Source organism: Calypte anna, chromosome 4A (genome assembly GCF_003957555.1).
Source record: "Calypte anna isolate BGI_N300 chromosome 4A, bCalAnn1_v1.p, whole genome shotgun sequence".
Lineage (NCBI taxonomy): Eukaryota > Metazoa > Chordata > Aves > Apodiformes > Trochilidae > Calypte > Calypte anna.
In genome coordinates, this window is record NC_044248.1 from 3,177,129 (window position 1) to 3,191,363 (window position 14,235).

General features: G+C 45.8%; 2 protein-coding genes across 2 annotated transcripts in view; both read right to left on the minus strand.

The window, feature by feature from the left end:
- Positions 1 to 601: 601 nt before the first annotated feature.
- S100P (S100 calcium binding protein P) lies at positions 602 to 3,646 on the minus strand. The gene is made up of 2 exons (XM_008497383.2): positions 3,392 to 3,646; positions 602 to 778 (listed from the first exon to the last, which is right to left on the minus strand). The coding sequence occupies exons 1-2, from the start codon at positions 3,527 to 3,529 to the stop codon at positions 632 to 634; spliced, it is 285 nt and encodes a 94-aa protein (XP_008495605.1). The 5' UTR covers positions 3,530 to 3,646; the 3' UTR covers positions 602 to 631.
- Positions 3,647 to 9,896: 6,250 nt separating this feature from the next.
- MAN2B2 (mannosidase alpha class 2B member 2) overlaps positions 9,897 to 14,235 on the minus strand; it is a 29,420-nt gene continuing 25,081 nt past the window's right edge. The window contains exons 13-19 of the mRNA XM_030450097.1: positions 13,666 to 13,918; positions 13,457 to 13,567; positions 13,157 to 13,349; positions 12,468 to 12,617; positions 11,959 to 12,071; positions 10,941 to 11,058; positions 9,897 to 10,135 (exon numbers count right to left, since the gene is read on the minus strand). Of these exons, the coding sequence (XP_030305957.1) occupies positions 10,041 to 10,135; positions 10,941 to 11,058; positions 11,959 to 12,071; positions 12,468 to 12,617; positions 13,157 to 13,349; positions 13,457 to 13,567; positions 13,666 to 13,918 (1,033 nt within the window). The 3' untranslated portion in view covers positions 9,897 to 10,040. The remainder of the gene's footprint in view (positions 10,136 to 10,940; positions 11,059 to 11,958; positions 12,072 to 12,467; positions 12,618 to 13,156; positions 13,350 to 13,456; positions 13,568 to 13,665; positions 13,919 to 14,235) is intronic.

Sequence of the window (14,235 nt, forward strand, 5' to 3'; positions counted from 1 at the left end):
GCTTCCTCCCTTCCTTGTTTTTGGACTTGGACACTGCCAGGGATGGGGCAGCCACAGCTTCTTTGGGAAACCTGGGCCAGGGGCTCAGCACCCTCAAAACACATAATTTCTTCTTAATGTCCAACCTAAATCTCCCCTTTTCCAGTTTAAAACCATTACCTCTCATCTCATCACTCCAAGCCCTTGTAAAAAGTCCCTCCCCAGCTTTTCTGTAGCCCCTTCAGGATCTGAAAGTCTTCTCTAAGGTGTTCCCAAAGCCTCCTCTTCCCTAGGCTGAACACCCCAACTCTCTCAGCCTGTCTAATGGGAGAGGGGCTCCAAGGGGATCATCTCTGTGGCCTCCTCTGGACTCCTCCAAGATCTCTAGATTGGAGTCAGGCCACATGGAGCCTTTTGGCTGAGAACAGAATTTTTGAAAGCAGAGCAAGCAAGAAAATACTCAGTGGGAGCCATGAAACCCAGGCTCTTCCACAGAGGAACCAGAATTACCATTGAAGACAGGGCAGTAAGTGCAGCAGGGTTTATTTTCACAGCTCAGCATGCCTGAGGGTACGTGTCAGAAGTGAGGGGAGCCCATCCATGAGCAGGGAGCACAGGCAGAGGCAGCTTCTGGTGAGCAGGGCAACAGTTCTCAGGCTGCATTCTGCTCAAAGTACTTGTGGCAGCAGCAAGTCAGAGCTGCCACAAAGATCATGAATTCTTTGAAGTCCACTTGGGAATCTCCATTGTCATCCAGGTTCTTGAAGACTTTATCGATGGCTTCCTTGTCCTTCCCTGACTGCAAAGGAAAAGGAGCAGACTCAGGTGAGAGGTGGCACAAACCTTGACTCCAAACCAGGGCCCTGGGGGGGGTTCTGGGAGGGTGGGAGGACACGTGGGGACCGTGAGGCTGACACCAGCTTGGCCACACTGCACCTTTCCATGGGGTGGGATGGAGGTGCAAGAGCTCCTGCAGGCAGTGAGCCACCTGCAGTGCCAGGTTGTCACCTTTTCTGCAAGTCAGCTTTACCTTTAAAAATTGCCTTCCCTTCTTTTGTGCATCATATGTCTGGCTATCATAGAATCCCAGAGTGATTTGGGTTGGAAGGGACCTCAAAGCTCACCCAGTCCCCCTGCATGGGCAGGGACACCTCCCACCAGCCCAGGTTGCTCCAAGCCCCATCCAACCTGGACTTGGACACTGCCAGGGATGGGGCAGCCACAGCTTCCTTGGGCAACCTGGGCCAGGGGCTCAGCACCCTCACAATAAAGGATTTTTTCTAATGTCTAACCTCAATCTCCCCTCTTCCAGCTTAAAACCATTCCCCCTTGTCCTGTCACTCCCTGCCCCTGCCAAAAGCCCTTCCCCAACTTTCCTGTAGCCCCTTCAGGTACTGGGAAAGCCACCCATGAGGTCTCCCTGGAGCCTCCTCCAGGCAGAACCCCAGCCTATCCTCATGGGAGAGCTCCTCCAGCCTTCTGCTCACCTTTGTGGCTTTCTCTGTGCCAGGAGCTCATATGAAGCCACAAGTTCCTTTGCACTAGGTTTGGCTGAGCCCACAGAGACCACAGCAGGAAGGACATCACCCACCCACCCACCCACACCTGATGGGTGATGCTCCTGGCTTCATTCCATCTGAGAGCTGGGCATGGAGAGGTCTGTTTTCTGCATTTAAACAGATATTTGTCATGGCTAAGCTGGGCAAAGGACATCACCCAGCTCAACCAGTCCATTCCCCAGGAAAGGGCTGGGCAGGAGGAGCTGGAGCAGTTCTGTACCAGGAGACACTGAGTTCAGCTTCATGAACCCCAGCAAAGGTGCAAGCAGCCTCAGAGGGCCTCAAGGAGTTCCTTCAAGTCCAGGTTGGATGGGGCTTGGAGCAACCTGGGCTGGTGGGAGGTGTCCCTGCCCATGCAGGGGGTTGGGACTGGATGAGCTTTGAGGTCCCTTCCAACCCAAACCATTCTGGGATGCTGTGGTGATGCTCTCCCAGGGCTTGGTACCTGGGGTCCAAGAAGCCACCTCCTGAAGCAAGTGGGATGCTGAGCTTGAGTTAGGGCAGGGAAAAATATCATAAATAAACCTTATTTTTCTAAGTTGCCCCAATGACAGATTGCCTGAACCGGTCCATCTCAAGGCTGATGTTAAGCAAGACATCACCCAAGAAAAAAACAAGGAGATTTATCGGTTTTTTTCCAAAAATAAGTTAGCAAAAGAAGTTTTTTTTTTTCCCTCAGGTAACTATCAGAAGGGGTTTTTGTCCTGAGTGCTGGCACTGATTAACTCAGAGCTTTTAGAAAATGCAGTTTTGAAAAACAAACAAGGGATGGCAGTAGAGACCCATTTGATGCAGGAAACAACTGAGCTGAACAAAACCCAGATCTGCTGTTGTGCTGGAAAGAAATCATTGAAACTTTTAGAAAATTTCCGGGAACTTAAAACAATTGCTGCCTCAACTGAAACCTGAAGGCACATCTTGGCTCATGGCCAGATGAACTCCATTCCTCATTCTGTAATTTCAGGTTTCATTTGAAAGCACAGCACAGGCATTTTTAAAAATCACTACAAATCCAACCAGTGACTGATAAAGAAGTCTGGAAGATTTTATTCCTTTTCATTTTGTGTCTTAGAATCAATTTAAATTTTGTAAAAAAAAGAATTTTAAATTGTTTAGGGAAATCTATGAGCTGAAGCTTCTGAAATGCCTATGTGGGAATTATGCTTTTGTGTGCTCAGAATCCAATCCTTCAGCCCTGTGGTATGGATTTATTTCTGTCTCTGATTGATTCAAGAGCTTTCCAGGTAGTTGTGAGCTGTGTCAGGTATAATAATTTCTAAGACCAGAAATATTTAAAGGTTCTATTTCCCAGAACAGTTCTGCAAATAAAAAAATATTGATAAAAATGTCAGTGAAATGCAGGTGAAACTTTTTTTTCTGAGGTCAGACTCATTCTCTTGGGTGTTTTTTTTCCCCCTTGCAGCTATTAGTCTGCAAGACAAGACATTGGTTTAAATTTATTTGAAGTATGAAGTCTATATTCAGTTAATACTTATTTTATGGATAAATCTTTAGAGAGATTCCCCATCTGCAAGCAATCCTTTGGACTGCTGACACCCTAAATACTTTCACAGCAGCTGTGCCATGATATGAGCTTCTGAATTTGGGGATAAAGAGAAGCAGCAGGTGACTTCTGAAGATGCTCCCCAATTTATTTCAAAGCCCCTGTCCTGCTAACTGGAGTGATGGATTTAGCAACCAGGGAAGACCCCCCCAACACTTTTTTTATTTCTTTTTTTTTCTTTCAGATTAGTCTACAAACCACTGGGTGTTCCCAAAAGGAACTTCTCCTCCTAGGTACTAAACTTCTCCTCCCAGGCAGCCCCTGCACCCACCACATCCTCTCCTCTTACCGAGATAAAGTTTGGGAACTCTTTTTCCAGGAGGCTCTTGAGTTCTGCTTTGCTGAGGCTGTTCCTGTTCCCATCAGACCTGGCATATTTGTCAAAGACAGCAATGAGCATTCCCATGGCAGTTTCCAGCTGAGACATGTTGGTGGCTTCCTTCTGAAGAGGAACACCCTCCGGGCTCTCTTGGAGGATGGAGCTTGCTCTTACTCTCAGGTACTTTATGCACCTGACCCACCCAATCCTTGCTGGCCCTCCAGGGGGGGCCCAGCTTTATCCCTTGGCAAACACTGGTGCCTGCCCCACACCTCTGTGCTCACAGCTATTCAAACCTCCAGTTTTACCACCCTGCTGTGGCCAGCACAACCAGTTGCTCACCAGTAGAAACCAGCCTCTCCTTTAAGGTACACAGTGTGACTAAGACAGGGAAACCAGCTTTGCATCCTGGCTGTTTGCTCAGGAGGGAGATTGTTCCTTCTGATAGCCCTGGCTGACCAGGGAGATCCCAGCTGGGGCAAGGTATGTGCTGGCCTGCTCAGGAGGAAGAAGAGCATCTCACTTCTCCTTCACTGCCATAGTTAGGAGCTCTGTGGGGTGCTAAATGTCCCAGATTGTCCTCTCTGCCCTGCAGAGACCTTGCTGCAGGCCAGCTGGCTCTCTAGGGGTGGCATTTACCTGGTTCAAAGGGGAGATGTGCAAGGCAGCCAGGTAACTGAGTGACTTAGTGCCCTCAGGTCAGACTGGATGTCTCAGCCAGGTCCCCAGGGCCTTGTGGAGGTTGCTCAGTGGGGGAATAAATCTGCTCCTTGACCAAACAACCAGTATCAGAATCCATCTGGGGCTGCAGTGCAAGAACTTGTCCCTGACCCCATGCAGTGTCACACCTTGCATGACAATGGTGTTTGTGCTGAAAACAAAAGGTCCTTTGGCAGTCCTGTGCTTCTCTGAGCCTGCGGGAGAGTGTGGTGCAGCTCAGGGGATGGATGGGGTTCAGCCACAGCTACACTCAGCTTCCAACACTGGAATTTCTGGCCAAGCAGCAGGGAACAGAATCATAGAATCCTAAAACTGGCTGGGTTGGAAGGGACCTCAGAGATCATCAAGTCCAACCCTTGATCCACTCCCGCTGCAGTTCCCAGCCCATGGCACTCAGTGCCACATCCAGGCTCTTTGGAAAGATCTCCAGACACGGAGAATCCACTACTTCCCTGGGCAGCCCATTCCAATGCCTGATCACCCTCTCCAGAAAGAAATTCTTTCTCATCTCCAACCTAAACCTCCCCTGGCACAACTTGAGACCCTGCCCTCTTGTCTTGCTGAGAGTTGCCTGGGAAAAGAGCCCAACCCCCCCCTGGCTCCAACCTCCTTTCAGGGAGTTGGAGAGAGTGATGAGGTCTCCCCTGAGCCTCCTCTTCTCCAGCCTCAACACCCCCAGCTCCCTCAGCCCTTCCTCACAGCAATTCTGCTGGATCCCTTCACAGCCTCCTTGCTCTTCTCTGCACCTGCTCCAGCACCTCAATCTCCTTCCTGAGCTGAGGGGCCCAGAACTGGACACAGGACTCAAGCTGTGGCCTCCCCAGGGCTGAGCACAGGGGCAGAATCCCTTCCCTGGACCTGCTGGCCACGCTGTTCCTGAGCCAGCCCAGGATGCCATTGGCCTTCTTGGCCACCTGGGCACACTGCTGGCTCCTCTTCAGCTTCCTGGCAATCCAGACTCCCAGGTCCCTTTCTGCCACTCTGTGCCCAGCCTGGAGCTCCCCATGGGGTTCTTGTGGCCAAAGTGCAGGACCCGGCACTTGGAATGTTGAACCTCATCCCGTTGGGATCAGCCCAACTCTCCAGTCTGTCCAGGTCCCTCTGCAGAGCCCTCCTGCCTTCCAGCTGATCCACACTCCCCCCCAGCTTAGTGTCATCTGAGAATTTGCTGATGATGGACTCAATCCCCTCATCTAAATCATCAATGAAGATATTGAACAGAACCGGGCCCAACACTGATCCCTGGGGGACACCACTAGTGACCGGCCGCCATTTTGATGCAGCCCCGTTCAGCACCACTCTCTGGGCCCGGCCCTCCAGCCGGCACAGGAGAGGGAGCAGTGTTTGATGCCAACCCCTCTGTCCAGCTCCCCAGTGAGATAAGCCACTTTCTGGGGGCTTGTTTAAACTTCTTATTACTATTTTAATGTAAACACTATCCATTCTTCACTTATTTCAGCCTTCTTTCTTTGAAGAAAGCTGCAGACAACAGCTCAGATGAGTATTTCCTGAGAGTTTATATAAAATCAGGTCCAAAAAGTTTATTTATGTGATGCAAAGGGGGACTGTCACACATGTCATTTTCCAAAGCCTTTCAGACACACACAAATTTTATGGCATTTGCCCAGATGTTCAGGCTTACATGAGATTTGTGTGACCTTGTGGTGATTTTCTCTTAAGAGAATGACTTTTATCCTCTGTCCTTTGCAGCAGTGTCTGTTTGGGACAAGTCTGAATAAATAGCATTTATCAGCTTTACTCTACCACGTCCTTTGTGTCACAGCCAGCTGAAGAGCTGCAATGGGACAGCTGAAATGTTCAACTTCTATTAGAGCTTATCACCCCTTCAAACTTATTCCAAAAGGGGCAGGAAGTTCCATGAGAAGGGTTTTGCCACAATCCTGTTATGGAAGAAGCACAAGAGGAGGAAACCACAAGCTGAAGTGATGCATTCACTGGTTTTCTTAAGTTCCATCTTGACAGCAGTAGGGAAAGCACTTGATCTTTCTCTTAGCAAGAGGAGAACATCTGCACCATAGAAAAAAAAAAAAGCATTTTATTTTCCACACTGAGCTAAAATTAAAGCCCTCAAAATTTCCCAGTGTCCTGGATTGATTTGCTGAACTCAGAGAAGCAACACATTCTGTTTACTGAAGAGCAAGGTTTTCCTTTGCACTTCTGAAAAGCTGTTTTAAGTCTGGGTAGCAGTTTTTAAAAAGTCATTTCATTTCCTCAACCCAGGGATTAATTGATGTGACTAATCCATTGGCTTCCAAAACACAGTTAGAAAGAGGAGACTGAAGAGGCAGTGGTGGAAGAGGAGTTTGTGCAAGCTTGATGTGATGCTCTGGGACACTGTATTAACCATATACAGAATTTGTGAGGATTTTAGTATTATTTACTACTTAAAATGTCCTCCATAGGTATTTCACAAATGCAATGAATAAGTTCGGATGCAGGTAAAGAGGAGAAGATGCCCCTGTGCTCAGCCCTGGGGAGGCCACAGCTTGAGTCCTGTGTCCAGTTCTGGGCCCCTCAGGAAGTTCAGGAAGGAGATTGAGGTGCTGGAGCAGGTCCAGAGAAGAGCAAGGAGGCTGTGAAGGGATCCAGCAGAATTGCTGTGAGGAAGGGCTGAGGGAGCTGGGGGTGTTGAGGCTGGAGAAGAGGAGGCTCAGGGGAGACCTCATCACTCTCTCCAACTCCCTGAAAGGAGGTTGGAGCCAGGGGGGGTTGGGCTCTTTTCCCAGGCAACTCTCAGCAAGACAAGAGGGCAGGGTCTCAAGTTGTGCCAGGGGAGGTTTAGGTTGGAGATGAGAAAGAATTTCTTTCTGGAGAGGGTGATCAGGCATTGGAATGGGCTGCCCAGGGAAGTAGTGGATTCTCCGTGTCTGGAGATATTTCCAAAGAGCCTGGATGTGGCACTGAGTGCCATGGGCTGGGAACTGCAGCGGGAGTGGATCAAGGGTTGGACTTGATGATCTCTGAGGTCCCTTCCAACCCAGCCAATTCTAGGATTCTATGAAGCTGAGCTCACTGGGACTTGCTGGGGTGGGAACACAGAGCTGAGCCCTGGGAAGGAGTTTTTCATCACTGGATATTGACTCTGCTCAAACACATTCCTCAGTGCAGAAGGCCCAGGCACATTACACTGTAAAAACAAGGAATATATTACAGCCAGTAAATTAATATTTGCAGAGTAAATACTCCTGTCTAGTTTTCAGCCCTTGATTGAATCATTTCCTGGATGCCATTCTTTACAGGGCTTTTATACTTCAGCTTGAAGGATACAAAGGCTTCCAAGGGTACTAGTTTTCTTTTTTTTTTTTTTTAATTTTAATGACAAAAAGAGAGGTCACACCCTAAAGTAACCACATGTTGTCCATGTAGGCATGGTTTCTAAACACTGATTCCTCAGCCAGGCTCATACATTTGCTCTACCTTAGCACACAAAACCTACTCAGATGTCAGCTGAATAGAGGTGAGGGAAGTAAAAGGTTGTTCTATGGCATGGCCTAAAAGAGGAGGAAAAGAAGACAAAGATAAAAGAAAATAAAGGAAAAAGGAAAAAAAAAAAAAGGGAAAAAGAAAAAAGGAGAGGAAGCCTCTTCTGTAGGACTAAGCCAAGAAAATTGGTAAGAAATTAAAACACAGCAGAACAGATGAGGCTTTAGAATCAAGTCTTGCTCCTAAATGTGGCTGTTTTAGTCTGTTCTTAACACAGGACTTGTAACCAAATTTAACCAGAATGGAAACTTCACTTATTCAATAGTGAATAAGCACCAGTACTGGTAAAAAGCCAAGGCTGAGGCTTCTTTTCAGTTCTGTTATTAGGCAGAAGGGCACCAATAGACACTGAGCAGTTCACCTGAGACCATGCTTGACACTAGAATATACCCTGAAGTTAATCACAGAGCTATTTTTATTTTAAAGCTATCAAAATAACCACAAAAAAGTAGAAGTCTGCCTGCCTTGGAAAAATCCTCACCAGGTATTTTGTCCCAAGTGGAAAAGAACCAGAGATGATGTACCTGATGCAGAGGTGACCAAGCAGGACAACCAGCAGGCTGAAAACCCTCTGCTCTATACTGCCAGCCACAGATTAAGGACAGATCAAGAAAAATTTGGTGTAGTCTTTATCTGCCAGATGCTGGAGATTACAAGTTGTTTCTCTCTGCTTTGCTGTCAAGATGATCTAACCTCCAGCTAAGCTCTGAAAAAAACTTTTATTAAGAGGAGATGAAATAACCTTGGTATGTAAAAACATTCACATATTATTATTATTATTATTATTATTATTATTATTATTATTATTATTATTATTATTATTATTATTATTATATCTGCTTTTAGTAGTCAGCAGTCCCTGGATGACTGCTTCAGCTTTGCTGTCAATACTCTTTACCTCTGTTCCAGACCTTGGTGTAGAAAAACAAGACATCCAGGTGCCTCGAGTTGCCAAAGAGTGGGTGTGAGTCCACCTGTGCCTGGTTAGGGCAGGTCCCCTATTACCAGGAGGCCAATAAAGGTGGGACACACACCCACAGAGAGAAGCTCAGCTCACTCTGGTGTGAGGTGATGGAGAGCCCAGCAGCTCGTCGAGCCCCAGGAGCAAGAAAGGCTCTTCCTGCTACATTTGGTGGAGAATGTGGGCAACATACAGATGTCTAAAGAAGCAGCAGTGTGAGGAGCTGGCAACAGGAACATTCTCCCTGATTTGAAAAAGTGCCTGGGCTAACACTCTCCATGAAAGGTATGACCAGCAAGCTCTTTGGATTGGAAACCCCTAAGCAGAGGGAAGCCAAGATAAGGATTCTCTCTTTGGAAACCCCTGAGCAGAGGGAAGCCAGGAGGATGGAATCCCATGAGGAAGGGTTAAAACCCGTGTATGGAATCCCATGAGGAAGGGTTAAATCCTGTAATCCCATGAGGAAGCAGAAACCCATGAGGAACCAGCAAGCTCTTTGGAAACCCCTGAGCAGAGGGAAGCCAAGATAAGGATTCTCACTTTGGAAACCCCTGAGCAGAGGGAAGCCAAGAGAAGAGCAGATACAGGAGGGAGAAGAACAACTCAAGTTGGAAAGGCAGAGACTTTGTGAAAAGTGCCTGGGCTGACATTGAACGGTTTGCCTGGGCTGCAGCAGTGTATGTTTGTGTCAGTCGAGGCTAGGGTTAAATCCTGTAAGCTAGAAGTGTATGTTTGTAAAGAAATGTATGTTTGTGTCAGTCGAAAAATCCTGTAATCAGTGTTGTGTAAAAATGTTTGTAAGGTAGGGCAAACCAGGAAAGCTTTGCTGTATAAAGGGTTAAATCCCATAAGAAGAAGAAAAAAAAAAAGGGGGGGGGGGGGAAATGTAGAGAAACAAGATAAACCAGGTGCCTCGAGTTGCCAAAGAGGGGGTGTGAGTCCACCTGTGCCTGGTTAGGGCAGGCCCCCTATTACCAGGGGGCCAATAAAGGTGGGACACACACCCACAGAGAGAAGCTCAGCTCACTCTGGTGTGAGGCAATGGAGAGGCCAGCAGCTCGTTGAGCCTCAGGAGCAAGAAAGGCTCCTCCCACAACACCTTGGAAGCCAGGTTTTTACTTACATTTTCAGCTCTGCTTTTTCTTCAGTGACTTAGCCATCATTTTGAGCTGTGAGCACAAAAATGTTCAACATGCTTGTGATGCAACACCAAGGTAATTTCTGTGTTTTCTTTAGCTGAATGTATTTCAGAAGAAGTTGTAAATAATTAACAGACAAAATACCCATAACTCAGGCCAGGAATTAAATGAAAGTTTATTCCAAAGTGACCATTCCTTTCATTCACAGCAGCAGAATGTCTTTTGAAATCACTCATATCATGCAGTAAAAACTGGAAGCCATTACAATCTCAGCCCTGAAATAAAACTTCCATCTTTAATGACCTTGAAAGTATAGAAAGAAAGTCCTTATCTCCTTTGGGTGAACAGTCACTGTATAATTTTCTGAGGTCTCTGTATTGTTGGAGAATCCTGTAAAAGACAAAATCAATGGTAATTTATTCAAAGCTTTACTCAACTCCACATATTCTTCTACCTCAACAGATTTAACTCCTTGGAAGCTACTGTTTGAGCAGCAACCAGGCTGCAACCAGGATGGAGCCTAAGAAGTACCCATTCATCACACCAAAATATACAACAATCCACCAGGTTTTCACATCTTGACTCACACAGAAAATGAATGAATCCCCAGCCCTGCATCTTTTCTTCACCATGAGCAAACACCAAGTCCTAGGGCAGGCCCAGCAGAGCTGTAACTCCCACCCAACCCAGCCCAAAACCTCTGCCAGGTTTTTGCAAGGCACATCTAGAGGTGTGAGAGTCAGGACAATGTCCAAGAGACTGACTGGAATGAGGAATGAAATGAGGTCACCCTCAGCATTTGACTTGAGTGCCAGCCCTGACCTGAACCACATCCTCACAGCCCTTTAAGCTGCTTACAGTGGGGATTTTCAACTGCAGATGTTTTGGTTTTTCTGCAGCACAGGCTTAAAAAGCTTAACACAACTCATCAGCATCTATCAAAATCCACCTGTGTGCAAGTGTGACTTCATAAAGTAATCATTTCTATTTGGAAAAGGTAACTCCAGAAAGATTTCCAGCTGTTCAACACTTCCAGGCAATAGAAGTCATCAGAGAAATACTTGCAGGGAATCTTTGCTAAATGTCATCCAGAAGAACAACAACATTTTTAATCTTGCAAATGTAATTTATATTTTTAATTAGACCTCTCCTCAAGCTTCAACAGCACAGACAGCAAGCACCTTTTCCCACCTACCTTTGCTGGGATATTGTGCAGTCTTCCATTTCCACCTCTTCAAAGTGTTGACATCCCAAGTGCCTGTGAGTGAGCGTTCCTGCACCAGCACCACTGATCCTAATCCCTTCAGCAAGGACTGGGAGAGTAAGGAGAAGACAAGGAGTCAAACCAGAGAGTACTGAAAACTGCTGCAACTCACAATGTACTTTTTAAAAAGAACACCTGGCTCCCCATGTTTCTGTTAACACAATAAACATTGCAATATTTCAATATAACCAACCCCTGCCATGTGTTATGAAACATCACACTTCATAGGAAAGATCAAACTGAGAAGAAATTGAAAATGCAAAGTATGTGATGGAAGTGACCAAAGTTTCAACAACTTAGGCATTAGGGAGAAATTCTTTAATTTGAGGGTGCTGAGCCCCTGGCCCAGGTTGCCCAAGGAAGCTGTGGCTGCCCCATCCCTGGCAGTGTCCAAGTCCAGGTTGGATGGGGCTTGGAGCAACCTGGGCTGGTGGGAGGTGTCCCTGCCCATGCAGGGGGTTGGGACTGGATGAGCTTTAAGGTCCCTTCCAACCCAAACCATTCTGTGCTTCTATAACTTCAAGAAATAAATGACAGAGGAGAAAAAAAAAGTTAGTTTCTTTTAATCCTGCCCATATTTTCTTTACTATAGGTACAACTAAAGAATAAGCAACCGTGATTCCCATTTTTCTGCACTGGTTAAGGTGCTGCAGAAGGGTTACACAACCAAGAGCTGAACAGAACCAGTCCTGCAGGTATCTACAGAGATCTTTGTGCCCTGCCTGTGGCAACTTCATCAGGAGCAAAGGTTTCTGTGCTGCAAAGCCCAGGAAAAGTAAAACAAGCTTCTCTTCCCTCTGAAGTTGAAGTGATGCTGAAGTGATGCTGGGATGTTTTTGGACTCATCTTTTGTGAAGTCTCAAGCAGAGAGGATGTTTCACTCCAGAAGCAGTTCTCTCTGCATCAAACCCACATCAAGTGGTTTTCTGACTCAGAGGACTAAATTTACCTTCAGATTTACCACCACAGGTTGAGACAGCACAGGATCCTCTCCAGCTTCATACAAGTGCCTAATTCTTAACAGGACACGACTGAAGTCTGCAGCACCTTCCTTCTCTTTACCTTGAAGAGAAAACAAAGTGTGAACATTTTATTTAAAAATAAAACAATTTTTTTTCAGCTTTACACTCTCATAAGCTCATCTTAATTCCCATTTTTTAAAATCAGCAAGGACTGAGAGCAGGAAATACTCAGCAGGTCCTACTGGGAATGACACTAACAGGAATGACACACATGCAGCAGAAATAGTTCAGTGTTTGAGTAGAGCAATCATACAGCACAATTAATTTTCTTGATAGAGGATTTGAATAAATAAATAAAATAAAAAATATTTTTGAATAAATAAATAAAAAAAAAATAATGTTGAATAAATGAAAGCAGTAGCAGCAGAGGACAGACAGAAAAGCAATCCATCTGCTTGAAGTGTTAACATCCAGCCACCTTTTTGGGAGCACCTACCCATGAGGATGCTGTGGACCTGCTCCTCATGATTAGAGCTGTAATTCCATCCTGGAATGCTCAGAGTCTGGAGATGAAGATTGGGTGGGAGAGTCACAGGTGAATCATGGACTGGATTCTGCTGTTGTCTGGGTGGCTTTGGTTTATCTCCTCCATGCCAAGGGAAAGAAAGGAAACATCAAACATCCATCACACACACCAGCCTGGCAGGATTTGAACTGCTGGAGAAGTGCAATAAACCAGCATTCCAGAAAGCAAATTTCACTGCAGCTTGAAGTTGCTATTCCACGACCAGCTTCAGTTAATAAGTTAAATATCTTTAAAAAGAATGACTCGAAAATGGTCATTAAGGAGTCAGAATCCAGGAAGCTGATGTATGGTGTGGTAGCTGCTTTGCACCAATTCCCTGTGTGGACATTTTGTTCTCATTAGATGCTTTAAAATTTATTTTCCTCTTAAAGTAGAGATAATTACATAACAAGAGAAACATTTCATACACTTGGACAACTTCCATGTTTGGAATGAATGCAAAGTCATTAGCAGGCTCTAAATCTGCCTCCTAACTCACTGTATCCTAACTTTCCCACACAGGAGGCTTGAAGACAGCATTTATAAACCTGACAGCATGAAACAGAGCAAAATAACTAAACAAACCATTCAGATGCTAAAGGCAGCACCAAAGGAGTTACCTGCTAATGCTGCAAACATGACTACAGGTCTGTGTTCTAATGCCTGCCCACTCATCTTGGACAGAACATTGGTGGCAGCCTTGGGTCCCAAAATGAGCCAAATCACAGGGTGAACCACTGAGGAGTCATTCAAAGTGAGATTATAATCCAGGTCCCACTGCAGGTTGTTCCAGAGTCTCCTGTGGAGCATCACCTTGATTGGGAAGGTAAATGTCAGAGATCAGCCACCACCCCTGACTGACACAGCCAGCAGCTCCAAAATCCTGCTTTTCTGAGAAAAGAAATAGTTTTTTCTCTTACCTCCACTTGTCCATCTCCCTGACTTGAGACACCATGAGCTCTTTCTGCAAGCAGCACCAGCCTGGTGCTTTCATCCTCAATGTAGGCAGTCTGGACCATGGGGTAATAGTTCTGCAAACACAGAGTAAACCATGGGGTGTTAACAGCAACTTAGGGACCACCCCTGGAAAAACAAAGCCACTGACATTACCTGACACCTTTATGCCTACCCGAGCCACTGTGTTATTCACATATGTCTTGAATGCTCTTTTCTGCATCTGGTACCCATTGTTATCAGTGTAGAGCAGCTGCCTGGTGCTCAGCCCTGTGCTTGTCCTCAGCACTGCTTCACGATTGAATTCCAGAGGCCCAACCCTGTATTCCTGCTCAATCCTCTGGCAAAGCAACTTCCCATCATAGCCAGCTGGGACTGCAAACAGCCTGGTGTAGATTGCATAGCTGTAATCCTGAGCACTGATGTTGCTGGAAAAAGGAGGGCAAAGAGGTGCAGAGTTTAGGAAGGGGAGCAGTTGATGGGTGATGTCAAGACTTGCAGATTGTTCATGTATCATCCTGCACATAGACAACTTCCTTGCTTTAAAAGATTTAAAATATTTAAAATTAAAAAAAAAAAATCATCTAAATATTTTATTTCATCTTTTAAAATTATTTTCCTGCTGAATTTTTAAATGTACAGATATTCAACTAGGGTAAAAGATAACCTACCATCTTCTTTACACTTGCCATGTTAAAGAGAACTCTTCATTTGATTAGAGAGCCTTTGTTTTTCTCAAAATTAA

Bases quoted from the DNA above. Each gene is read 5' to 3' on its own strand.
- S100P (XM_008497383.2), bottom strand. From the start codon at position 3,529: ATGTCTCAGCTGGAAACTGCCATGGGAATGCTCATTGCTGTCTTTGAC. The intron at 779-3,391 runs GTAAGAGGAGAG...TTTCCTTTGCAG, and splicing joins AGTTCCCAAACTTTATCTCG to TCAGGGAAGGACAAGGAAGC.